The following is a 27,889-nucleotide window of genomic DNA, read 5'->3' on the forward strand; positions in this document are numbered from 1 at the left end:
TAAGATGACTGTAATTTCTGTGCAGAATGTAATGTACTAAAGAGGCGTCTGCAAAGATTTTCAAACGGAGAAAAATTTTCGCTAAACTCTCGTTCAGAACATCTCAAACGCAGTCTATTATTTGGTTCTTGTTGATCATTATCAAAGAAAGCAGCAGTGTAAGTAACAACAAATAGCAGTTTCTTGCCTTTGTTTCGCTAATGAGACGATTCCTCTCTCTCTCTCTCTTTCTTTATCAGAATGCGACAAACAATGCATGACACAGTACAGTAATGCATCTTCAGCTTAGAGTGACGTATACATGTATAACAAAGAGAACGGCACGTAACAGATAAAAGAAAAATAAGCAGTCAATTCAAACCAGACGAAGCACGTGAAAAAGGAAGGGTACCCGTATAAATACGGACGGAGCGCCTGACACATAGCAATGGCTATCTGGTAAAGCTTAACTGCTAAGATTACGTCTCGAACCAAACTACTGTAGCTGTATCGTCATTCATTCGACCTAAATTGTGTCTCATATTACAATGGACCAACTTTGTTTCGATTTGGAGGTGCGGCCTAAAACTTTTCTCTCCCCTTGAATTTCGAGTCTCAAATTTCAGGTGCGGCTTAGATTCGGGAAATTTTTTTTCCCTTGATTTCGAGTCTCATTTTTCAGTTGCGGCTTAGAATCGAGTGCGGCTTAGATTCGAGTAAATACGGTACACTATCCTTTACTTAACCTATCTTTGGCACAGAAAGGGGTAAAATATGCTGCTATAAAACTTTCTGATAAATTACCAGATGAAATAAAATATCTGACAGAAAGCAGTAATAGTTTCAAAAACAAATTGAAATCGTACCTCCTTGAAAAACCCTTCTATACCATAGATGAATTCTTGAATATGAGTAAATCTGAGATATAATATAAACATTTTGTACCATTTAAGGGAATGGGATATATAATAGAAATATTTAGGTATAACACTATAATGTAAACAAAAAAAAGGGGGAAAAAATAAACAAAAAAACTTGCTTCCTGTGAGCATATATTGTGCATTTGACACATTCCACATCATAATGGTTTTCCTATGCTATTGATCAATGGAACATGTAACTAACTATTTAATTTTCTGTTTTTAAAAATTTAGTTGAAGTTGGGTAACCTTTAGTAGTGATATTTATTACACGTTCACAAAAGAAGTAAATTACTGAACAAGATAAAGTTAGCTGAAACATCCTTCATAATATAAGAAATAAAACAACTGAAAATCCGCCCGAGCGCACGCACGCGCGCGCAACTTGCACAGAAATCTGCAGTCTGAGAGAGCAGAAACTACACTTACTAGTTTCAGCTCTCTGAGATTGCAGATGTGTGCGCAAGTTGCACTTGCGCGTGTGTGTGTGTGTGTGTGTGTGTGTGTGTGTGTGTGTGTGTGTGTGTGTGTGTGTGTGTCTACTGCTGACAAAGGCCGTAATGGACGAAAGCTATAATTGTGTGAATCTTTTTATTGTGCCTATCGCGGCTCAGCATCTCTGCTATATGGTGAGTAGCAACTTTTCTTCTCTCGTATTAATATAAAAACTTCATTACATGAAAGTGGCTCGGGAAGTTGACGCTGTTGTTTTATAGTATTTACCCTAACCTATAATTTACCTACTTCAGTTTATACTCTTTATGCAAATAGATTAAGATGTGTAACTGTAATATAAATGATGCTATACTAATGCTTACCTGCCAATTAGTTGAAATGAAGGTCTAAAATCTCCAATGATTCACTTTCTCATCACATGAAAAACATAAGGCCTCATAAAAATGGCTACAAATTATGGAAGGAAAGCAATAATGGGCCACAAACCATTGTTACTATAGAGTAAAAAGTCCAGCATTTTCAAACAATATATAAAAGAACCAAATTTTAAACTTCTTAAAATCATAAATGTGGCCTATTTTACTTGGAGTATCACACAAGCATAAATGTACACATTTGCTTAATGACGTCATTTGTCACCATTGTTCTTATTGTTTAATGTTTTCCTTAGGAGCTGCACTTCATACGTTCATCACTGTCCAACTGTTTTTGTAGACTTGATGAGAGAAACAGATTTGAAAAAACGAGTTCACTTCCCCAGTTGACATTACAAGCTTATTAGAAGTTGACTCAGTGAATTTCTGTACACTATGTAAAATGTAACTTTGAAAGGAAGCTCAGGTGCTGCAATTTCGCTTCATGCCCTCTATCACTGCTGCCAAACTTTACGATGTACAGTGTGTGGTGTAAAGTATATAGAGTAGTGTACTTATTTGTTGCAACAGTATCATGTCAGATTTGAACACGAAACTCTTTAAAATGTGCTATTGCAACACCGTTGTTCTATTTCCATGTGACATCTGTGCCATAGTACATGATCTGCCCAAAAACATATTTCCAGCACTTCACAAAATGCTTTCACCCCTGCTTGCACTTCCTTCACTGAACAGGTACTCCTCCTCTCCACACACCCAGTGGGTGAGCTCATTTTGTGTGCGTTAGTGTGGTGTAGTTGCTGCACTAGCTACTGGGTGACTTAACAAGTCGCCAGCCAATAACACTTCACCAGCTGGAAATCGGCAGTGTTTCCTCGTATATGACGGAGCATATTTTTTGAGATTCAATGTTCAAATTTAAAAGGTTGAAGATTGATATTGTTGCTGAATACAATACACGGGAAATACATGCAAAAAGAAAAGACCTCGATATGAGTGGCAAGAAAAGGTGGTGGCCGGGTCCCTTTGTCATGTATTGGCTTGGTCCGGAACACTTGCGTCGACTGTTTTGTTTCTCCATTACTGCTGCAACCTAGCAGTAGTTGTATCACAATTGTGTGGTGAATCTAAATATTACAAGTTGTGTTTGCAACACCGATTGTGGATTGCATCAGCATTTCCTATCTCATCCGCAGCTCATGGTCTAGGTGCTAGCGTTGCTGCCTCTGGAGCCGGAGCCGTGGGTTCGATTCTCGGCCGGGTTGGGGATTTTCTCTGCCTGGGGACTGGGTGTTTGTGTTGTCTTCATCATCATGATATGTGAGAGTGACTAGATTGGACTGTGAAAAGGAAATGGGCTGTGTAAAAATTGGGACTTCGTACGGGTGCTAATGACTGCGCAGTTGAGCGCCCCACAAACCAATCATCATCATCATTTCCTATCTCCCCTCTCCACAACGGCCTAATATTCCCTTAATTCCACCACCACCTGTTGTGCGAACCATCTGTCTTTTGAGCCACTTATTACTTGTTAAGTCACATCAAATGTCAATAGGAAGAAAATGGGACAAAGTCAAGCGAGACATCGAGTAAGAACTTAGAATCGAGGTAAATCTTACTAGGAATGAATGTAAAACTGAATAATTGTTAGTATTGATCTTATTGGTTTTTCACAGGGGCTGTGAAATTATGGTGTAGAATCATGGAAAACTGAAAATCAGAGATGTAAATTCAAAGTTCCAGCTGAGGAGAAAGGAAGTAATAATTGTGGTATGCCCTCCCCCCTACACACCCACACGCACACACACACACACCAGCGCGCGCGCGCGCGCACACACACACACACATACACACACACACACCCGCGCTGTGAATTTATCAGGAGCTTCTCATGACATCAACTTCCGTCACATGCCTGTAATTCTCAGGGATTTTATTTATAATTTGAGTAGTCACCCTATAATATTAATTTTAGTATGCACTACATGTACTGTATGAGTGTTTTTGTAGGGCAAGTTTTAACTGAGATACCACATATCTTAAACCATTAACGTTCATGTGCACAGCGTTCTTTAATGGCAGTTGGGCATGGTGCAGACAGTATTGCCACATATTTGGAGTGCAGTTGCAGTGGCAGTTTGTTGTGCCTTCAGTGTGACCTTGTGCATATGTATTTATGTCGGGCAGTTTGTGAAATTCTTCTAGATTTAGAGTGTCTTATTGGGGCATTTATACAGATACATAATACTGTCTGCCCAGCTAAATTAAGTGTAAAAATCACAGTTCACTCTTTTGTACCCTATCCTTGCCGTCCAGGTAGTTTTGCTAGTATCACTCACGGGAGAGTCTGTCACTCATTTTACTTAACTTGAGCGCACTCATCTTTACACAAGGTTCAAGATAACACATAGCTTGCATTTCTTTTCCATATATAATCAAACAGTGTCTTATTTTGTCCACACAAATCATAATTATGTGACATAAAATACAATTACAATATAAACACTATTTATATGTTTAATAGTGAATGAGAACCTTCACTTATCACAGTGTAATGACAGGATATGTGATGTGACTTTTGCCCGAACTTTATAGATACACACACAATTAAGAACATCATTCGTGTATGTCAAACATTAGGACATCATTGGTTTAGTTTCAGAGATACTGATCCTTCATTGCGTGTATTACACCTATCGTGAAGCTAAGGGAAACATACTTCAACCACAAAAACACACACCCATAGGCATAAAGGATGCTTGGACTAGCTATACATTCCTTACTTATGAATGTCAATCACACAGCAGATGTTGCATGGCCCTAAACAGTTTAATATAATTCCATGCAGAACCATTGTGTTAGTTCTGTTGGTCTCTTTTGGAATAACCAAGCTGGCAAATACAATGCAATGTACCAATACTGAAGACACGCAAACCGTATTTTGCAGCAACTTGGTGCTTAATAAAAAGTCACTGTTCACCGTTATTAAGTTATGCTAACATTATTTGATTACCTCTAATTTTCTGCGGTTGCCGATCACTCGTGACATTTCTCTTTTGTTACAAAAATTATTTTAAAATCCTATCTTTGCCTTCTTCTGTGGTGATGTACTAATTTCTTATTACTAATGAGGAAAAGAAAACATTCATGTTGTGAGAAAAAATATTATGCCATCCTCAGGTAATACACAAAGCAAGTACATAAGTACTATAATTCAAGACTACCCCTTGTAATTATATGAATTTGCAGAGAACTTTGACCTTACCTTTTGTACACTTTATTCTCAGAATCTACTTCTTTCATTTTATGATGGAAATATTTCCTTAATATTCTGACTGCTGATTAAATAATGCAGCTTCTTGTGTTTTGTATACCATATACAGTGATGACTTGTTTGTATTGCAAAACAGTGTCAGTATATCTATAGCTCATTGAGTTAGTTATAAATTCTTCACATATGAACATAAACATCACTGTAGGAATATCAATAATGTAGGAAAACATGCATTGCTACTTACTGTAAAGAACACACATCAAGTTGCAGATCGGCATTGTTAAAAGACACTCAGAAGTAGTTTTCAGCTACAACATTCTTCAGTAAAAGCACACCTCATGCACACACAACTGCCAACTCTAGCATCTTGTTCCAGAATGCAACATCAGGTGGGATGCAAGTAGCAATCTGGATGGGGTGAGGAAAGGAAGGGGGAAGGGATAGTAGTGTACAGGTAGGGAGAGAGACAAATGCTGTCTGGTGGAGTGTGCAAGGACTAGACTCCCACAAGCGCAGTGTCAGGAGGTTGTGGGACTGGGAGGTGAGGAAAAAAGAACAAAAATGAGGAGTGGGGAAAGACAGGTGGATACATTGGCAGAAGGCTGCAAATAAACAGGGTGAGAGACAAGAATGGAGAGATGATAGGACAGAGGAGGTGGAAACTGTTCGGTGGAGGGTGTGGGGACAGTATGTTACCGTAGGTTGAGGCCAGAGTACTTACAGGTACGGAGAATGTGTTGTAAGGATAACTCTACTGTTCAGTTCAGAAAAGCTGGTGGTGGAGTGAAGGATCCAGATGACTCGGGCAGTAAAGCAGCCATTGAAATAAAGTATGTTACGTTCAGTTGCATATTGTTCCACAGGGTGGACTACTTTGCTTTTGGCCACAGTTTGGCGGTGGCCATTCATGCTGGTGAACAGCTGGTTGGTAGTCATACCAATATAAAAAGTTGTGCAATGATTTCAGCGGAGCTGGTAAATGACATGGCTGCTTCTACAAGTGCTCCGGTCCCTAATGAGGGTAGGATAAGCCTGTGACAGGACTGGAATAGGACGTGCTGGGTCAGTGGAGTGAGCAAGTTTTGCATCTGACCATGTTTCAACAGTGGGAAGCAAGAAGATGCTTAAAACATCAATGTAGGCCTGTGCTGTGATAGTGCCACGCAAAAAAACGAGGGGCGCAAACCCACTCAATGAAAAACACAACCATACCGTAACACCACCGCCTCCGAATTTTACTGTTGGTACTAAACACACTGGCAGATTGCGTTCACCAGGCATTCGCCATACCAACACCCTGCCATCGGATCACCACATTGTGTACTGTGATTCCTCACTCCACACACTGTTTATCTACTGTTCAATCGTCCAATGTTTATGCTCCTTACAGTGAGTGAGGCAACATTTGGCATTTACCGGCATGATGATGTGTGGCTTATGAGCAGCAGCTCGATCGTGAAATCAGTTTCCTCACCTCCTGTCTAACTGTCATAGTACTTGCAGTGGATCCTGATGCAATTTGGAATTCCTGTGTGGTGGTTTGGATAGATGTCTGCCTATTACACATTTCGACCCTCTTAAACGGTTGGCAGTCTGTCGGTCAACAGAGGAGGTCGGCCTGTACGCTTTTTTGCTGTATGTGTTCTTTCTCGTTTCCACTTTCCTATCACATCGGAAACAGTGGATTTGGGGGTGCTTAGGAGTGCCCACTTTTTGAATAAATGTTTTATCTAGTGATGTCCCTTATATTTTAAAATTTGGAAAATAATTGTTTTTAATGACTGCTATTACATTCTGTAATTGTTTTAATTTTTTCAGTAAAACTTAACTCAAAACTTTAAATCTTCGTAGTGGAAATGACATTTCCAAGAAATGTCATATGTTTTGGTTCAGGACCCTTTTTAAACATCAGTATGTTGTGAATAAATGAATAAATGTCAACAACAATTAGCTTACTTTTTTCTGGTCATGAAGTATTGTTCTTTGGTTACATAAAATGCATTAGTATTGATAAGATTGTTATAAAAGATATTTTCAGATTCTGAACCCTGCTTGCACATCAGTGGTCATATAAAAAGTGTGTTAAACGATGTGCTAATGACAATTAATGAAATTTGATTTTTAAATTTTTTTGTTGTGGGCATAAAGTACCTCCATCCTAGACAATACATGATATGGAAAATATGTTGGTATTGTTAGGGTTAATAGTGCCCTCTTTTAACAACAGCTATTTGCTTTCATCTTTGCTTCTATTGTCATATGTGATACCAGAAACAGATCTATAGTATGGCTAGTTTGTGGAATTAATCCATCACCTTCGCCTTGACGTTGGATTTTGCTAGCTTACAGTTCCATATTAACTATCACTGGATAAGAAAATTCATTGCCATCTGATGTGATTTGTGATCTCTATTTTTAACAGATTCCATATTTCAGAATTTGCCAGTCTTTACCATCCAGAAAGGGTGAGGATTATTCTAATATTTTACTAATTTTGCTTTAACACAATAATATGTAAATAGCACCAACTTAGTGAGTGAATTTACTAAAAGAAAAGCATGATCCGGACATACAAACTAGCAGTGCTGTGCATAGTGCTTGCATGATACACAGCCAGCCATCTTGTTGTTGCTAATGTGATGCGCAATGCAGTTATTTAACCTAATTTAAATATTAAATTTGAAGTATGTCATGGGTCACGAACCATCTGCCTGACATACTTACCTTCCAAAATGCGATGCATTTAAAGTAGTTAATTTCTATAATCAAAATTTATTAAAATTATTCCTGTTTTCTGTACTAGAATTTAATTATTATTTGTTTGTTGGACCATTCTCATCCTTTCCAATGCAACTTGTCTCAGTGATTGATCATAATATATGAAAAAGAGGAAACCGTTGTGCATATGTAAAATTAAAAAATAAAAATAAAGAAATGTCATGGAAACAGGTTGCCATTTGAAGTGCTTCCTTTCAAGCCATTCATTCAACTTCGACAATACTGGTAATTTCGTAAGTATTCATCGAAAGGAGCCACTTCAACAACAGTGGAACAAAATTTCTTAACCTCCCACATATGATCGCAATTGTTGTTTCAATTATTTGCCTTGAGTTAAGTGTTCGAATGGTTTTCTTCCATTATAATGATTGAAGCTACAAACCAAAAGTCAGTGTTGGTTGTCGGTATGGTTGGCGATGTATGACTGTGTAACTAAGTTAATACTCTCATGCGGAAAAGTGTTTTCAAAAAGACGATCAGACTTAGTATTAAGACCCAGGTTCACCTACCTTGCAGTAAATAGAAGGCTAATGATAAAATGGGGTGGTGCTCAAACGTTGCATCACCACATGGACCAAATGTTAAATGATGATGAGAGCAACATGCAAGGAAGGATGTGTTAATTTGGGTATGAAATGTATTAATTTGTTGCTTGGGTGTTGCTGAACTGTGATCCAGTTGATGGATGTTCCAGAGGATAGGATACACTAAAGTTGAAGAGACTGTAATTATTGATAGTGTGTGCCACAAAAGTCACCTATGCCGCCACTGGTCGGGGCAGATGATGCATGTACGCAACAAAACACAAAGAGAAACATACAGAATGACAGGTCTTACATTCGAAGGAATGCTGCAGATGTCATATCCCTGTAACTTGTACATAGTGTTCCTTTATAGTGTGTCTTCCTTCAACGTATAGTTAATGTGTGTAATAGGTGTGACTCTTGAAGGTTCATTTTAAAAACTACGACTTTTCTTAAATGACGAATCATTACCTTTTTATTTGGAACTCTCTCATCATTGACACAATATGTAACAGATCAGTGAGGCAGATTGTTGTGCAGCAGTTAATTTGCATGTAAGTAATGCTGACATGCATTTCTGCCACAGAAAAAGGTGGTTTTTGTGGGGGACAGTTGGTCAACCTTGGCACTTGGCTGGTGTTCTGTTTGCTTTTTCCATTTCTGACCATCCTCTTAGAGCATGAAATATTACAGTATATGTGTTTGTGGCAGTTGAGAGAATTTGACCAATTTTGAGTCACATGTACTAGATTTGCAGCGGTTGACACATTAGCAAAATATAACATGGTGCCACTCTTATGAAATGAGCTTAATTTATTATTATTATTATTATTATTATTATTATTATTATTATTATTATTATCATCATTATTATTATTATTATTATTTACATTTTATGGCTTTCATTGGATCACTCTAGCCAACTTTATACAAAGAATTTTTCAGTTTCTTGTCAGCCCAGTACTTCTTAATTCTCTCAGATCTTATCCTTGTTTCTTCATCGGAAATCACCCTTTCTATTGCAGTCTGGTTTGTTTGTCGGCGAGTTTCCTGATTTTGTCAGTTTTCATAGGTCTTCCAATGTAATCTGTAGCTCATCCATATCTTCCTTGATTTCTGTAATCAACTTAATGTTGCACTTACTATTCCACAATTTTTCTATTATTCTCCTGATGATCCTGTTCTTTGGTTTTCCGATTAGATGTCCAAAAAATGAAATGTGTTTCTTCCTGATTGTGCTCGTATCAGTTCTATTTCCTTGTACACTGTTTCATTTGTAGCTACTTTCCAGTGTCCATCTTTCTAGTATGATGTGTTGATGCACATTCTGATGATTCTTCTATTTTGAGTATTTTGTCTATTTGTACAGTGGTAGTTGTTTTGAAGATGGTTTCACTTGCGTAACCTGTCCGCAGCTCGTGGTCGTGCGGTAGCGTTCTCGCTTCCCACGCCCGGGTTCCCGGGTTCGATTCCCGGCGGGGTCAGGGATTTTCTCTGCCTCGTGATGACTGGGTGTTGTGTGATGTCCTTAGGTTAGTTAGGTTTAAGTAGTTCTAAGTTCTAGGGGACTGATGACAATAGATGTTAAGTCCCATAGTGCTCAGAGCCATTTTTTTTCACTTGCGTATGTTATTTATGGTTGAGTGATTGTTTTCTAGTGTTTTAATTTTGTTTGTCTTGACAGGCTCTTTTTGTTGTAGGTGTTCTTGGAGATATATTGTGCTCTAGTCAGTTTGTTTGTTCTGTTATGCCACGTTGGCTTTTCATTGAGGTTATATGTCCGTCTCGTAGCTTAGTGGTCAGTGCGATGGATCCTACGGGCCCGGGTTCGATTCCCGGCTGGATTGGAGATTTTCTCCACTCAGGGACTGGGAGTTGTGTTGTCTTCATTATCATTTCATCCCCATCCGGTGCGCAGGTCACCCAGTGTGGCGTCGAATGTAGTAAGACCTGCACCAAGGTGGCCGGACCTGCCCCGCAAGTGGCCTCCCGGCAGATGATGCCAAAATGCTCATTTCATTGAGGTTGTGTGTTATGATTTCTAAAAGATATTTAAATTTATCTGCAGTTTTCATTTCTTGGTTTCCTATGGCAATTTTGTTAATGAGTGGTGGGTCAGTTAACATGATGACTGTTTCTTCAAAGGATATCCCAAGACTAATTTTCTGTGGTATATCCTGTAGTGAGATAACTTGTTGTTTGTTTCCTGAATACTGTTGGACAAGAGAGCAAGGTCATCAACAAATCCTAGACAATTTAAACTTACGTTGCCTTTGGGTCTTCAAATTTGTATGTTATTACAATCACTTTTCATTAAATACTTTTTCTCTCCTTTCTGTCCCTTTCAAACACTGTCCGGTCTTTTCACTTTTTACACCTATCCTACCTAACCACCTTTTCTCCCTTTCAGTTCCGTGCATACGTAGTGTTGTATTGAGATTTGTTACAGAGTGTATTATGTGAAAATTAACTTATATGATAACTTGGTACTGATACTTTGTGAAGTTTGATATACATTGACAGCGAGGATAGAAAAAAAATGGTACAGTGCCCGTAACACAAACAAAAACTTGTTCTTTAAACAGAGCTAAATTTGTCTATACTAGTGTTTCACATCGTTATTACTCTTGGACTGTTGACAGTAGCATGCAAAACTATGTCTCTCTCTCTCTCTCTCTCTCTCTCTCTCTCTCTCTCTCACACACACACACACACACACACACACACACACACACACACACACACACACACACACACACAAACAAACAAATGTATAAATTGTAAACAGAAATGGTAAGCAATAATAATTTGAAACTAAATAAAACAGATTGCGTATTAAATATATGAATTCTAAATTTCAGGGTGCTCATCTTCTCAGAAGACCAAGTGATGTCAGCTCTCCAATTCCCTTGCAGATTGCCTCTGACAAGCCTGTGGAGAAAAAAGATGCTGAAGCAGAAGACCAGGCTGATGTTACAATAGTCCATCAGTATCTAAATGCCAGTCAGTCTGGTTAGTTTACAGTAATGCTGCCTTCATCGAAATTTTTATTTTCACTCTTGGCTGGCGGTGCCACAAGAAACTTTTATTAGTACTATTAAATGGGAAACATATCCTAATGTTTTGAAAAAATATATTTATTTGGTCACGAACCAGATTTCGGCTTCCTAGTCTGTCATCAGCTGACAGCTGACTGTCACACACACAAATAAAATGATACGTGACTTGCACATACATTATTTGTACAGACGACACAAAGATACAAAAATTATGACATGCAGAGTGCTTACGTAGGGAAGTATTAAATTTTAGTATCTGAGGGATAGTAACATTTACTAAAAAAAAGGAATCAAAGCTTTTTTAAATTGATAATTTAACAACTGGTTAAAAGTGAAGAAAATTGTAGATATAGCGGTAGTCGCAGAGTATTAATTATTTATTATGTAGTTTATGGCTGGTACATACATATCAGTGATTAGATATACATATACAAATCTATGGATGTGAAACTTAGTAATTTTTGTGCTTCATAACTGGATAGCCAATCCTTCAATCCAGTGCACAGCATCTGGAGTTTCCAGCAGGAAACCATGATAAGCTCAGATCTTGCAGTCATTGACAATGTGATGAGTAGTATAGTGTGGAGCTCTGAAGTCATTAAAATCATGTCGCAGGACCAAGTGTGATGCTGCTGATGTGGATGCCAAGGATTTTAAATCTCTTGATGAATGGAAATATTGGTGGGGAACAGTAACAGGTGTGTGCCTCCACATCTTTACAGGTGTTAGACTTCCAAGCAGATCCCAATACCATGCAAGACCTGGACTGCCCTGAATTGAATAGGGTATGGCCAGTGCAGAGATGCTCTCCACAGATGGAAGAAGTTGATTAATCCAGATTGTGACTGCAGAGAGAATTAGTAATTACAAAATTTATAAATTAGACACTCAATGAGTTTGCTATGTAGACCAAATTGTGTTATAGTTGGCAAAGAATGGAGGAATAAATGTTCATGCTTCCAGTACTGCAGCTTGATTTATGCTTTATGAAATTGGAAGAAAATTAGGGAAAAATGATTGCTCAGTAAAGAATTTAAATTTCAGTTAGAAACAGATGACAAATAATTAATAAAATATTCTGGGCTATTATGCTGTGGTCAACAGGGATTTCACTTCAAAACCCGACATTTCGTCCCCATCTGCAAGGACCATTTTCAACAAGGATCGCAGCTTTGTTGAATGTTGTCGTCATCGTCGTCGTCCCCCAAATCTGCCCACGTCTAGAAAATGTCCTCCTCAGATGAGGGCGAAATGTCAGGTTTTTAAGTGAAATCCCTTCCACCAAGGCATAATAGGCCACAATATTTTATTGTGACAATTTCGGCCATGAAAGTTTAAATTTTACAAGATGACAAATAAATGCACTCATAGAAAATTTTAATTGGTAATGTGTCAAGTTGCTGAAAAATGGCAGCTCTAAATGTCATAGCATAAAAATAGTGATTTTAAACAGACTTTATCACAATTCTGAAATTTTTTGTTTTAATAGAAAAAGTCTTTAATCCGAGAGCATAAATTGCCTTGTACTGGCCTTAAGTGTAGTGCCGTATGACATTTAGTACTTCTCTTGTTGCATGATATGTTAAATTTAGTTAGTGTCTGATGTCAGGACAACCAACAGTTTTGTTCGGTAGGAAACGTCAAATGTAGCCAGATCATGTGTCTAAACTATTATTATTACTGTTGCAAAATAATTTATTAGCATCACTTATTATAAAACATTTCCTTCTGAAAATAAGAACATCTGACATTGATGTGTCTTTGACTACTAATTGTGGTGAGTAATGGACTCATTTAGGTCAGAGAAACCCTATGGAAGCTCTTAAATTTATTAGGCCTTAGAGGGTTGCATGGATCCCCTACACAAAATATGAGGTACTTTCATCCTTACTGTGTCTTTATTTATCTCAATGAACCGTAGTACATACTTTCCTGTTTTTCCCCATGGCATTTAATAGTTGTGCTTTAGTCCACTTTACTACATAGTTACTCTGAGATACTATGTTTATTTTGTCCAACAGAGCCCCTGGAGAATTATGGAAAAGCATCAGGTTCCAAGTACATTCCAGAAGTGAAGCAAAAAGATGTAGCTGAAGTGCTTAAACCAAATGAGTCCAGCCAGTCCCTGTTGTCAGAAAATATAAGTCAGTCATCAGGCTGCCCAGCTATTTTCAAAGGTATAAATCATCTTATAATGGAAACAGTTCTTTTTGGTAGTTATATATCTTCGATAGTTTACTGGAATAATAAACAGAAAGAACCAGCGTAACAGAAATCAGTTATAATTTTTTGTTGCCTATGAATAACAAAATCAACATTGAAAGACAGTCATTAAGCTGCTTTTTCTGCATGTCTTGCATTTGAAAAGTGTTCACTTGCTGAATTCTGATGTTAGCAGTGGAAGACCGTGCCCAATATACTTACCCCATTACAGAAATGTGGTTAGCATGAGACATTTCAAATAACTCCAAAGTAGAGAAGATATCGGATCTAATGTTAAGACAAAATTTGTTTCAGTGATCATTTAAAACTGTTGGACAGTACCTGTTAGACTTGAAACCTATGTGATATCTTTGGTGGAAATTCGTAACAGTAGTTCAAAAATGGTTCAAATGGCTCTGAGCACTATAGACTCAACTGCTGAGGTCAGTAGTCCCCTAGAACTTAGAACTAGTTAAACCTAACTAACCTAAGGACATCACAAACATCCATGCCCGAGGCAGGATTCGAACCTGCGACCGTAGCGGTCTTGCGGTTCCAGACTGCAGCGCCTTTAACCGCACGGCCACTTCGGCTGGCTGCAACAGTAGTTATCTAGTATCTGGATGTCATAGAAACAGTTTGTAAAAATAGACAGATCACTGGGAGTTATAATAATAGCCTTGATTTAGACACCTTCAGAATAGCCATCATACATTGTGATGATTTCTGAAGTAGGAAATTTCATGATAAGCAATTATCTGAAGTGAACGAATCCAGAAGGCTGAATAAATCTTACTATGGTCTCTCACTTACTGATTAATGTAGTAAAGAAAAAGTAAACTGTTTGTTTCTGTAAATTCTTTATTTATTAAATATTACTTATAATGCCCTTGTCATGTTCCTCTACATTTTCAGAGTGAATTACACTGTTCTTAAACACTAGATTCATGTTTGAGACTGTTATGCCTGTAAATCAGTGATTGTTGTTACAGAAGTTACATTGGTTTTATATAAGTATTATAATGGTTTTATATAAGTATTATAATATATGCACAGAAGGAGCATTTCGCCTCCAAAAAACTCAGCCTTAGCCTTGTTCTGCTGTCCGCATAATTGTTTTTTCTTTGAAATTAATTCATTGACAGTGCATTTCTTGACATCAGCTGTATTAGGTATAGATCTAGTACCCAGTAGTAGCAGATGAAAATTTGTGCTCGACTGGGACTCAAACCCAGATTTCATAGTTACCACAAACAATCGTCTTGACCACTTCTGCTCTTCGAACATGCTCCTCGGACCAACCCAAACCACCTTATTTCACACTGTCTACATCCTTGGATGGACATCCTTGTATGTTGTCCTTTGTCTATCCTAATACAGCAGATATCAAGGAATTCACAGGCGGAAAATCAATTTTGAAGTATTTCGTACAGCTGTGGATTGTCAACTGTGTCTGTTCTTTTAGACGTCCATGTAAGATTTTTTTTTTTTTTTTTTTTCCTCCCCCATTTGAGTTACTCATCTATGAATGAGGTATGTGTGTAATAATCATCAAAGCTCTTATGTAGCGTGCTTATCTAACTTAAAGCATAGGATACTTCCTTGAGAGACTGACTTGGATCAAATCTACACAGAGGGTTAACGACCATTGATCTTATTCACTGCTTGAGGTGTGGTTTTTACGTGGCCTTCGATGCCCATATAGGCAATTGCTGAACTGGTCCCCAATCTCCATCTGTGATAATTTAACAACACATAGAACAAAGCTTCCTCACAGATACACAAGACTTATATCCTAAATATTAACAGGCAAATGTGGTTAAAATAAATTAGGGAAATCGTGAAAACAGGGAACCTCATACCATGTGATAAACACTAGGAAAGCTCAATAGACCTTTCTAGTTTGTAATCGTCCTATTTCCTAAGAGAGAGGAGATGAGTCATTTTTCAAAACATTGAAGTAACTGGTACACACGTTTACGTGAAGTTACGTAGCTACTGATCTTTTGCTGTAACAATGAAGATATGGAATAAGCAAACATACAGTTGTCTTAATTCTATTTATATCACCAATACCTTCAGCTTAGATATACAATTAGACAGATTCTCAGTGTTATCCTGCAGCTGACAGTGCTGGACAGTTAGAGCATGCTGTCATGTTGACTGTGTATATTTATGTGCTTTGGAGCCGGGAGACAGCTTGCCTGTCAGCCGTGGGCATACAGTGTGGAAAACAAATAACAATAATGTATCCAAAATGAATCTGTTGTTCTCTAACAGAATGTGCACTGTGTTAAACCTTCGCGATACGTGAAATTTGTGTGTGATACCAGGATTCGAAACCCAACCCTAGACTTTTGTGGGCAGTGTTCATGCCGAATGAGTTACCCAGGCCTAATTAACTGACCATTCTGTAGATCTTAACCTGCCAAAACTTAGCTGCTATTTTCTAGAGTACACAGTTACTCTTCTTTGTACCTTTCTATGCTAGCTATACATGGAAGAATCCTGGAGATAATAGTAGGTATCAGATATATTATATAATGGTAAGACAGAGATTTAGGAACCAGGTTTTAAATTATAAGACATTTCCAGGGGCAGATGTGGACTCTGACCACAATCTATTGGTTGTGAACTGTAGATTAAAACTGAAGAAACTGCAAAAAAGTGGATATTTGAGGAGATGGGATCTGGATAAACTGACTAAACCAGAGGTTGTACAGAGTTTCATGGAGAGCATAAGGAAGCAATTGACAGAAATGGGGGAAAGAAATACAGTAGAAGAAGAATGGGTAGCTCTGAGGGATGAAGTAGTGAAGGCAGCAGAGGATCAAGTAGGTAAAAAGACGAGGGCTAGTAGAAATCCTTGGGTAACAGAAGAAATATTGAATTTAATTGATGAAAGGAGAAAATATAAAAATGCAGTAAATGAAACAGGCAAAAAGGAATACAAAAGTCTCAAAAATGAGATCAACAGGAACTGCAAAATGGCCAAGCAGGGATGGCTAGAGGACAAATGTAAGGATGTAGAGGCTTATCTCACTAGGGGCAAGATAGATACTGCCTACAGGAAAATTAAAGAGACCTTTGCAGAAAAGAGAGCCACTTGTATGAATATCAAGAGTTCAGATGGAAACCCAGTTCTAAGCAAAGAAGGGAAAGCAGAAAGGTGGAAGCAGTATATAGAGGGTCTATATAAGGGCGATGTACGTGAGGACAATGGGAGATATGATACTGCGTGAAGAATTTGACAGAGCACTGAAAGACCTAAGTCAAAACAAGGCCCCGGGAGTAGACAACATTCCATTAGAACTACTGACGGCCTTGGGAGAGCCAGTCCTGACAAAACTACCATCTGGTGAGCAAGATGTATGAAACAGGCTAAATACCCTCAGACTTCAAGAAGAATATAATAATTCCAATCCCAAAGAAAGCAGGTGTTGACAGTTGTGAAAATTACCGAACTATCAGTAATAAGTCACAGCTGCAAAATACTAATGCAAATTCTTTACAGATGAATGGAAACACTGGTAGAAGCCGACCTCAAGGAAGATCAGTTTGGATTCCGTAGAAATGTTGGAACACGTGAGGCAATACTGACCTTACGACTTATCTTAGAAGGAAGATTAAGGAAAGGCAAACCTACGTTTCTAGCATTTGTAGACTTAGAGAAAGCTTTTGACAATGTTGACTGGAATACTCTTTCACATTCTAAAGGTGGCAGGGGTAAAATACAGGGAGCGAAAGACTATTTACAATTTGTACAGAAACCAGATGGGAGTTCTAAGATTCGAGGGCCATGAAAGGGAAGCAGTGGTTAGGAAGGGAGTGAGACAGGGTTGTAGCCTCTCCCCAATGTTGTTCAATCTGTATATTGAGCAAGCAGTAAAGGAAACAAAAGAAAAATTTGGTCTAGGTATTGAAACTCATGGAGAAGAAATAAAAACTTTGAGGTTCGCTGATGACATTGTAATTCTGTCAGAGACAGCAAAGGGCTTGGAAGAGCAGGTGAATGAAATGGACAGTGTCTTGAAAGGAGGATATAAGATGAACATCAACAAAAGCATAACGAGGATAATGGAATGTAGTCGAATTAAGTCGGGTGATACTGAGGGAATTAGATTAGGAAATGACACACATAAAGTAGTAAAGGAGTTTTGCTATTTGGGGAGCAAAATAACTGATGATGGTTGAAGTAGAGAGGATATGAAATGTAGACTAGCAATGGCAAGGAAAGCGTTTCTGAAGAAGAGAAATTTATTGACATCGAGTATAGATTTAAGTGTCAGGAAGTTATTTCTGAAAGTATTTGTATGGAGTGTAGCCATGTATGGAAGTGAAACATGGACGATAAATAGTTTGGACAAGAAGAGAATAGAAGCTTTTGAAATGTGGTGCTACATAAGAATGCTGAAGATTAGATGGGTAGATCACATAACTAATGAGGAGGTATTGAACAGAATTGAGGAGAAGAGGACCTTGTGGCACAACTTGACTAGAAGAAGGGACCGGTTGGTAGGACATGTTCTGAGGCATCAGGGGATCACAAATTTAGCATTGGAGGGCAGTGTGGAGGGTAAAAATCGTAGAGGGAGACCAAGAGATGAATACACTAAGCAGATTCAGAAGGATGTAGGCTGCAGTAGGTACTGGGAGATGAAGAAGCTTGCACAGGATAGAGTAGCATGGAGAGCTGCATCAAACCAGTCTCAGGACTGAAGACCACAAGAACCACAACAACAACAACAACAATGCTAGCTGTCCTGGAAGAAAATATATTGTGAAGAAATTGCTTAAGCTGATCCATAGGTTAACATTTACCTGCACAGTCATTAACTGCACGGACTGACCTCGTATGTGTACAACGAATTTGTGCAGATTCAAGGACTGCGCTAGGTCTGTATATTGAATTACAAATTTTACCACCATGTAATATCTTTGGTGTCTATAGATGGCACCAAGTGCACATTTTCGAGTCAATTATTAGTAGTTCTGTATCATTCTCCATACAGTGAGTTATGAATAAAGTTGTACAGTAGTTATGCATTGTGCCTGTATTGTCAAACAACATCCCAACAAGTTATCGGCCCAGGTTACACAATTGGCAAAAATGCCATTTTTCACTTAGATGAAAACTTCATTTTGTAGCCATAAAAGTACAGAAATAAAAAAGTATGTTAACTTGACAAATATGCGTTGTCACGCAATAATCATGACACACGGAGAACACAAGTCAAAGCACTACTCACAAAATGACACTTGGGTATACATATCTGGGGACATACCACAACCTGCAGGGTATGGTGAAGGGGAAGTGCTCACTGTTGCTGAAGTTGTGTACAAGGCATGGCTAGCAGCAGACAGAAAAGCAAAAGCAGACTTCATTTTATCAATTGATCCCACTGATCTGAAGTTAGTAAAGTACCACACATCACGTCGGTATGTTGAAACTCGAATCCATCTACGCGTCCAAAGGACGTCCAGAAATAGACACTCTTTGATGCATACTGTGGATAAGTTACATCGATGATTGTCAACATAAACAGGTATCTGTTGTCAGTAATGGTGCTGTACGATCTTTCAGAGAGCTACGACAATTTAAGATGTGCTATTGAACCTCATGACAATCTACCAGATGTAGAATCGCTAAAAGTAAAAATCTTGCAGGAACACAATATAAGGAGTCAGAAAGATGGTGAAAGTGAAGATGCCGTGATGTTTGTTAAACTGGATAAATGTTTTGTGAAAGATCCAAAATGTTCTGTGACTGACAAAGACAAATTGGAACAAAAATTAAAACCAAACAAAAACGGCAAAACCAGCATAAAACTGCAGCTTTTGCAACACAAAAGGACACACAGAAGACAAGTGCTCTTTGAAGAAGAAACTAATTGTACAATCTGCAAACAATGGTGATCGAGCTCATTGCTGTCTAATTATGACATAGTACCTTTCCTTAATGGTCCTGTATAATTTAGATGAACACCTCAGCGACATTGAATTTAGTCTGGACCTCTTCTCCTGGTGGTAATATGAGGCTTTGCAAAGCTGCCATCTTGTTAGTATTTGATCAAGTTGCATACATTTTGAGTCTTTATAGTCCTCTTTGGAGGTTCCCCCCCCCCAACCCCCACCTGTAAATACTGCAGGAGAAGAATGTCCCACAAACATCTGTCTTACAGTACCAATTCTAAGCACACACATAACTCAAGTAAGGTTTAAATAACGAAATACTGCAGCTGTTACGTATTTTTTTCATGCTTAACAATGTGTTTTGAGATTTTTTTTTTTTTTTTTTTCCCCTTGTCAAGTGCAAATATGCACATAAGTATTTTGTGTGGTGTTTGAATATGTGTTATTCTGCCTCTTGTGCACTGTAGTCTTTTGAGGTTATCAGGTTTTGTCCCTCCTCAGTTGTGTAGAACAACCCCCCCCCCCCCCCCCACACACACACACACACACACACACACACACTCTATCTCTCTCTCTCTCTCTCTCTCTCTCTCTCTCTCTCTCTCTGTTTGTGTAACATCACAAAAAATAATATGACGATACTGCACTTGACAATGAGAATAAATTCAAGAAACATGTTTTGTTCAGCATGAAAGAAATACGTAACCAGCACTGTGTTCAAATTAAAAACATTTGAGCAATACAAAGTGAATGACGTGTCAACTAGCGATAAAAGAGGCCAAGTGCTGAAACACGCTAAATGATTCGACAAAGGTGTCACAATGATCACAACAATCATGAAACTGCATTTGTGCAATAGATAGTTCGGAAAGGATTGTGGATGGTCATTATATCTTTATTCGAATGAACCTAGTTACTCCCATCAGCCATCACGCCAAGCAGTGCTGGCAGCTGCATTACAGCACGAATTGTTCAAACTTTTACACGTTTACCAGTTCAAATCCGCGGAGTAGAGTGGCATGGTATCAAGAATCTTAACCATGTAACATTTGTAAACACTACTGGACAGCCAACATGCAAGCATCATTGTATTTCTTGACTAAAATGTTTTCGTAATGCATAAATCGCGGGAAAATTATAAATATGTTGACGCAAAATCGGGTGCAAACTAACATTGTGGACTTAAGAAATTTGACGGAAATGATAAGAAAATGTCATAAACGGCAAGAAAACGTTAATTCCGGTAACTTAAAAGCGGGGTTATATTGTAGATTGTATGACACTGATATGAGATTTCTTCCTTATCTAATGCCACTTCAAGTTTCTAAGTTAGTGTCCTGTTTATTAGTGTAAGTCCCACCCTCATCCTCATTATGCATTAACTAGTCTGTTTTGAATGTTCTGATGCATGCCGTTGGAAAATTGTCCATCTCCAGCACCTTCATTAGAATAATTTCTCGAGTAATCTGAAAGCGGAAACTGGGTTTCCCTTGCACATACTGAACAAACTGCTGCTCCAATTCGTGAAATCTTCCCTTATTTGGTCTCCTGAAAGTTGGGCATGTAGAGCAGTAAGCAAACTGAAAAACAATAATATATTATCCTCTCACAATCAGTGTTGAATTGGTAGGAATTTTACTACTTCAGCAAACAGTCCACTTAATTTGTTGCCGGCCTTGAAAATCATCAGTGGTGTTGAGTAATAGGTGCTTTAGTGCTGTTGCTTAACGACGTTTCATGCATTTTACCATGTTTTGAGTATTCTGTGTGAACATACTTGTCTTCCATAGAAACATATACTATTACAGGGTATTTGTCCATTTGCAAAGTCAGTTCAGATTAAACTAAATTTAGATTCTGCCAAATGCCGTTTAAATGTGGTAGATCATAAAGAGCTAGGTCAACGCCATCTAGAGAGAAGGCCTGTGCACTGAGCAGCTCGCTTGCCAAGAGTAGTCATACAAGTTCCGTCCATCCAAGAGCGGCTTCTACTGGTAGGAACTTCTAGAATTGCTTTTCTCTGGCTACATGTTTCATTTCTAGTGTCGTACATCGCTATTTCAACAAAATTTCTCTTATATAAATTATTTCACACACTAATACATTAAAACTTACCTGTTTTTACACTGCAAATGCAAAACTTGTAACGGGATTGATGGCTTCATTAGGCCTATACACATGTTCTTAACTACACACAAATTAGCATTTTTAATAATGAAAACATCAAGATTTCTCCATGTGAAATCCATCAATACAAAATTTAATTTAATATTCATGATTTTATTCTATCAAAATGATGAAAAATCCAAAATTGAATATTTTTTGTGCTTTTTATTTTAGAGTTCTTAATTTTTAAAATGACCAAAATTCTGCCACTTTTGACTTGCTTTGTAACCTTAAAAAGGTCACAACCCCAAAACCATTTGACTCACAGACCTGAAATTTGTACCACTTTATTCAGTTTCTTCTACGGTTTAAAGATGTGTGCTACTTTACTAGATTCACAAAAATGCTGAATTCTTCCAAACCCAATTTTTTAATCCTTAAAATTTCAAAATTAGAGTTTCTTGAAAAAAATTTTATCTAACTGCAATTTGCTTTTCCAACTGTATCACAACTTTTGCAGACTGGTTCATGACAGTTACGTTAAAATGAAATAAACAAGTTACTTGTGGTAGCAGTTTTTGCAGAATTGCAGTAGTTTAAAAGAAAAAGGCCTTTTGCAAGCTGCACATTAAGTGTTTTTTATTTAACTTGTGCACACATACCCATTTTGCCTTATTTACAAGGTGTCTTCTGTGGGTGTCAGATCAGCGTCTTAAAGCTGTTTGGCTTAAGAATTGTAACCAACACAACAGAAAATAAATACTATGGAATAAATAATAATAAAACAAAACCATTCAGTTTTATTGACACAGTAATGAGCTTCAAGAGATATCAATTGTTGAAAGAAAATTAGCAAAGCACTAGAGGGAGAAAGGGGAGCAGGTTGCAGCAATGCAACACTTATAATGCACGAGTCAAGCATACATACAGCAGCCTTTTAAAATAGTAGTAGTGGCATTTTACACAGAATGCAATAAGATTCAGTACATTCTGAAAACTCCAGCACTAAACTTCACTGTCAGGCATTACTGTGTTTGAATAATGGTATCTCAAAAAAGTGTTGCTTTAAACTAATGAATTTTAAATTTTTATATCTCTTGTCTGTTTCATCTTTTTGATAATTGTGATTTATCCTTCTATGATTTCTTAAAAAGACAAATTGTGGATAAAAAGTGGTCAAAATTTTGTTGTAATCCATTCAAAAGAAACTTACACTGCATGAGTAAATGTTGTGGAAATGTAACTCGTGGACGATCAATATGAGCTTGCGTATTTAAGAAAGATTTCATGTAGAGTGAAATCATATAATGAAAGAGAACCTGAACTACTAATAATTAAAAGCAAAAAATCTTATGGAAAGGTACAACTGAGTTGAAGTATGTCTAATGGCCCTGAGTTTGTGGATGCTGAAAAAGGTTTGTATTTGTTGAAAGCATCTGCCTTCATTACAGAAATCCTCAGTAATAAAGAAATGTTTCGTCTCAAAAAATATTGTAAAGATAAAGCTGACAAAATAACATTGAAATTAAGTGAAACCTTCTTTCAGGAAGAAACTGGTGAAAATCAGGAAATACTTGGCTGTGATGATACACAAACAGAAATGATTGCCAAGTTTAAACACAATTAGTAAATAATGAAAAATTTTCAGTGTTGACTTTCCTACCCAACTCATATAGAAAAAGTCTGGAGTAAGCAATTGCAGGGTGTGAAACAAAAGTAGTGGAAGAACAGGGCCTGCTCTTTACTTCTGACCCTAGACCTTGACAGTGTTTGTCTGCTAAAACTGTTCTGTTAGTGAAAAATTTCACTGTAATGATAATACTAGCAGGTGAACACCTGACTAACATGGTTACATTTCTATGGGAAAAGATGGTGATAGCAAGCCGATGTATGTTGAAAACAAATTAATTTTAGGACATGTAAGAGAAGTGTACAAACTTTTCAGATAAAATTGCATTCTCAAAAAATGCTGTATTAAGGCCAAAAAATTGTATTATAGCTGGAGCTAGTGGGATACTTACTGGTTGCATTTGTTTCAAATCATCAAAATGGAAATTAATGATAGCTGGAGCAAATTGGAATAAAATTTACAAAAAATGTATGAAAATCTGAGGTTTCAAGAACCAGACCAATGGTTGATTTCACATTTACTGACATACTCTTTTTTTAAGTAATAGCTTTATTAATCACAATATTTCAGAGAAATACAGGGTAGTAATGAATAAAAATATTCTTACAATGTGTGTGTGTGTGTACAGTATGTATTCAAACTGCATAAATTCAGCATGCTGTTTACAATTAATGTTCAATTCAGGCTTCACTTACTTCTGTTGAATATGTTTTTCTTTCTAGGGACAGCATTCTTCACAATGCTTTGATTTTTCTTTTTGGTAAAATTATTAAGAATTACATTGGTTGATATCCATATTACTTTTTTGCAAGTATCTTGAGCACTGTGACTACCACATTCTCTTTCCCAGAGCAGTTCATTCATTAAAACTGAATTCCAAGCCAGGTGAAAAACCAGTTCTCTTTGGTTTGGTACTTTAAGGAACTCAGCTTCAAATTTATGACACAATTTCATAACAGTCAGGTAAGTAGTGACAACCACACTGATAATCTGAGAGCAAGGAATGAGTAGTTTTCCTCTATTTACATTTTGCATTAGGGAATACATTTCTTGATCATCTAAAATGTTATCTAACACCAGAATATCTCTACAAAACTCACATTTAGTATTTTTCAAAACAGAGTAGCAACAATACCCTGCTATATATGTAATAACAGGCAAATCTTCACTGGAATTTTCAGTAAGTTCTGATGGATTGACTACTATTTCATCATATATGGAAGAAATCTCAGTGTCAGTATTAGGGTCATCTGAGAAAACATCCTGTATGGACTGTATACTTATTTCGCCAAAAGCAGTTGATTTTAAATTTAGGCTAATTACAGACTGTAAGCGAAGCTTCTTTTCTACCTCATACGTCTACCTGATACTGACATTGTACTGGCCTCCACATAACTGCCTATATTTTCCAAATCTCTCTTCGAGCAAATCAGTTTGAAATTTTCCAGGTAAAAAGTAGGAAAACTGCAACTCGTTAATACAATATTCAGACAATTTTATAAAGGCCTGTGTTGTTTGAATTAATGCTGAACATGTTTCTTTTGTTAGTGAGCCCTCAGGATATCGGATGTTTATTTTTTCCCATCTGCTTAGCCATTCTAACATTCCTGTAAGATATGCATACTTGAGGTCATCTATTGTACATTGTTTTAAAGAGCTCATGAATTCATTGTTTAACCTATTACCCCGAAATGGTGTTTTCACATTCGCTATTTTCCACCATTTGGTAAACAAACTAATGTAATTTTCTGTTTCCATACAGTGAACTAAGGAGTGTTTTGGACCCAGTGTTTGAAGGGCATTAGCTGTGACATCACAGAAAATTTGCAGAGCTGGTTTAGCATTTTGTTTTTCAAAGTTATTTGGTCTCATAGCTTTCAAAGTCAGACCATAACAATATTTTGCCAGTTTTTCATGTTCAACGTCATATAGCCTCAGTAAGGTATCAAAACAGGCATAATGTATGCAAGAATCATTTTTTTGAAATGTGGGATAAATCATACAGGAATTATTTTTTGCTTTAACCAATTATACCAAATGCACTTCATAATGTGTACAGAGTCAATTACAAAAAACAATGGTCTCATTGAATCTTTAGGATGGTTATATACATAAGAGACTGAAGAGGGATTTGAAAATGATGACATTGCCCTGCTATTAATGGAATTATTATCTGAAATTACAGACAGTACTTTGAATCCTGTATCTTCAAGACCCAATATGATTCTTTTGATCCATTGATGCAAATTATCACCTGTTAATTTCTTGACTGGTAAAATATGGACAACATCTCTAAAGTTACTCAGTATACTGCTGATCATGAAAACATATGCGGAATTTGCTGTCAAACATTCACCATTAACCATACCAACAACACTTCCTCCTTTATAGTCAAAATATTCTTTTAGATGTATCTCATCTATTAAAAGGTTGACATGATATTCATGTGGTTCAAGAAATTTAAATTTATCTCTTGTATATGATAAATTATTTTCACATTGCTCTTTCTGGGGGCCTATGTTAATATTAGAACATACTCTTTGAATTGTTGATGGATGAGGGTCTACAAAAAAAACTATAATCTCTATTAAACCTATAAGCACATGGGGAAATACTGTAAGATAAACAAGAAAATATCATGAATGATGGAGTGTATGAAATTTTCTTTGATGATAGTAATTTCAACTGTTCAATGATAAAGTGTGTGGTTTTGCTCTTTTCATACTCAGATAAATTAAGTGTCTGCAGAATGTCACATACATAACTCAAAATTTGTTCAATATTATTTGGAACATTAATCTGCATGTCAGCTTTTTCCACACAGTCTAACAGATTACCTAATTCAACAATGCTTGAAACCCTTGTTAAAACCTTGTCACCATTTAGTCCTATTTTGTTTCTTTGCTTGTTCAGGACAAATACTGATACATCAAGGCCTTCACTAACAAGAACAGAATATTTTATTACAGGAGAAGGAACTGTCTCAATGTTTGCAAACAATACAGATGTAGGTTTTGTAATGATACTCCAGAAATCAGATAGCTTTAACATTGACAGTTTTGCCTTTAACTCACACGGTGATGCAATGGACTGAGCTTTTAAATATATTTCCCTTTCCTTCAGGCTATCCTGAACAGCTGCCTGAATATTTTGCTCTTCAAGTTTCTGTCTCTTTACCTCAGGGCCAATTCTGTAGCTTGAAGGTTTGCTCAAATAGTGAGGGCAGTTTGGAAAAACAGAAGGAACTGCTGTTGAAAGCAAACTTGGTCTTCCAAGTGTGTGAGGAACGTCTCCATATCTTCTGATATCTTGAGATGTTGTTATAATTTCATGAGGGTGAAAATGCTGTTCACACACCTACAACTAATCCACGTGACAATGCAGGACCAATTACAATGATCTTAGTAAATGAACTAATATTACTCAGGGACTAAATTAAAAAGAAACTTTCATATATGTAAATACTGAATATTACATTTTATAACTATTTCTGGCAGATATTTAGGAACTATTAGTTGAGTTATCTTTGACCTCACTGTCTGACCATTCATATAAGGCTACCTGTTCTTTCCCGAGTCACGTTATTAAAAAAGCTGGTTGAGATCATCATTACTTTTTGCAAATATCTTGAACACTGTGAGTACTACATTCTCTTTCTAGAGCAGTTCATTCATTAAAACTAACCCAAAAAGTATTTAACATGGGAAATAATAAATTGGCCTGCCCTAGCAAGTAGTACCACATGTCTCAACCATCCGAACTTGATCAGAAAAATGTATAAGCCTAACAAAGCCAGAGATATATTGGTCTTGGCAATGACAAAGAACATCAGAACATAGTACAAAAGACACACTAAAATTTAATAAAAAAAACTAGGCCCACTTCCTTGTTGTAGCGAAAATGAGTTAATTTTGTTACATGTAAATGTTCAATCCTTAAGTAGTATAGTTACTTAATTCCAGTACTGGCTGGATGAAATTAAATGCAGCAATCTCTATTTGACTGAACATTGGATTAAAAGCACAGACAAAAACTTGTTGTCACTGAATAAGCAAATTGTACAAACAAGTTATGTTTTTGAAGCATCTGCTGTGGCATTTCACACTCACAAACTTCTTATCGCATCTATTTACCAAATGCCAGCTACTGATGAAGAAACAGTCACAAGAAGGTTCTCCACTTTAAGTCTAATGACTCCAAAATATCATTACAAAATTTTTGTCACTGGGGATATTAACCCAGAAATAAAAAGTAAAGAGAAAAAATGGTATTTGCTGAATGTGGTAAGCTCAATGAATTTATGTTGCTTAAATAAAAAACCAATCAGGATGGAAGCATGGCATGGCAATGAGCAGAAATAAGCAGAATGTGATACCATCAAATTAGGAATATATGTCATGATGGCATATGGCTCAATGATGGAAAACTGTCTACTGATAATTTCAAGATGTTAACTAAATACAGAATTCTCAATGAAGAGAACACTGAAAGAATGAGAAATGACTTCAAACTAAATGAATAGTCCATTATACTGACCAGCTTCTACATATTCATTTCCATCATGAAGCACACACTAGGCAGTAACAGCTCTCTTGTTTCTAAAGATGACACACTGGCAATACCATAATCACTAACCACACACTAAAAAATTTACCCACACCACAACTCAGTAAA

At 37.0% G+C, this 27,889-nt stretch overlaps 1 protein-coding gene across 4 annotated transcripts in view; it reads left to right on the forward strand.

The window, feature by feature from the left end:
* Window positions 1–27,889, forward strand: part of LOC124781688 (DNA topoisomerase 2-binding protein 1-A-like) — a 274,059-nt gene that overhangs the window by 128,581 nt on the left and 117,589 nt on the right. For all 4 annotated transcript variants that reach the window (XM_047253880.1, XM_047253881.1, XM_047253882.1 and 1 more), the window contains 2 exons: window positions 11,167–11,317; window positions 13,386–13,541. In XM_047253880.1, the coding sequence (XP_047109836.1) occupies window positions 11,167–11,317; window positions 13,386–13,541 (307 nt within the window). The remainder of the gene's footprint in view (window positions 1–11,166; window positions 11,318–13,385; window positions 13,542–27,889) is intronic.

This window comes from Schistocerca piceifrons, chromosome 1 (assembly GCF_021461385.2).
Source record: "Schistocerca piceifrons isolate TAMUIC-IGC-003096 chromosome 1, iqSchPice1.1, whole genome shotgun sequence".
Lineage (NCBI taxonomy): Eukaryota > Metazoa > Arthropoda > Insecta > Orthoptera > Acrididae > Schistocerca > Schistocerca piceifrons.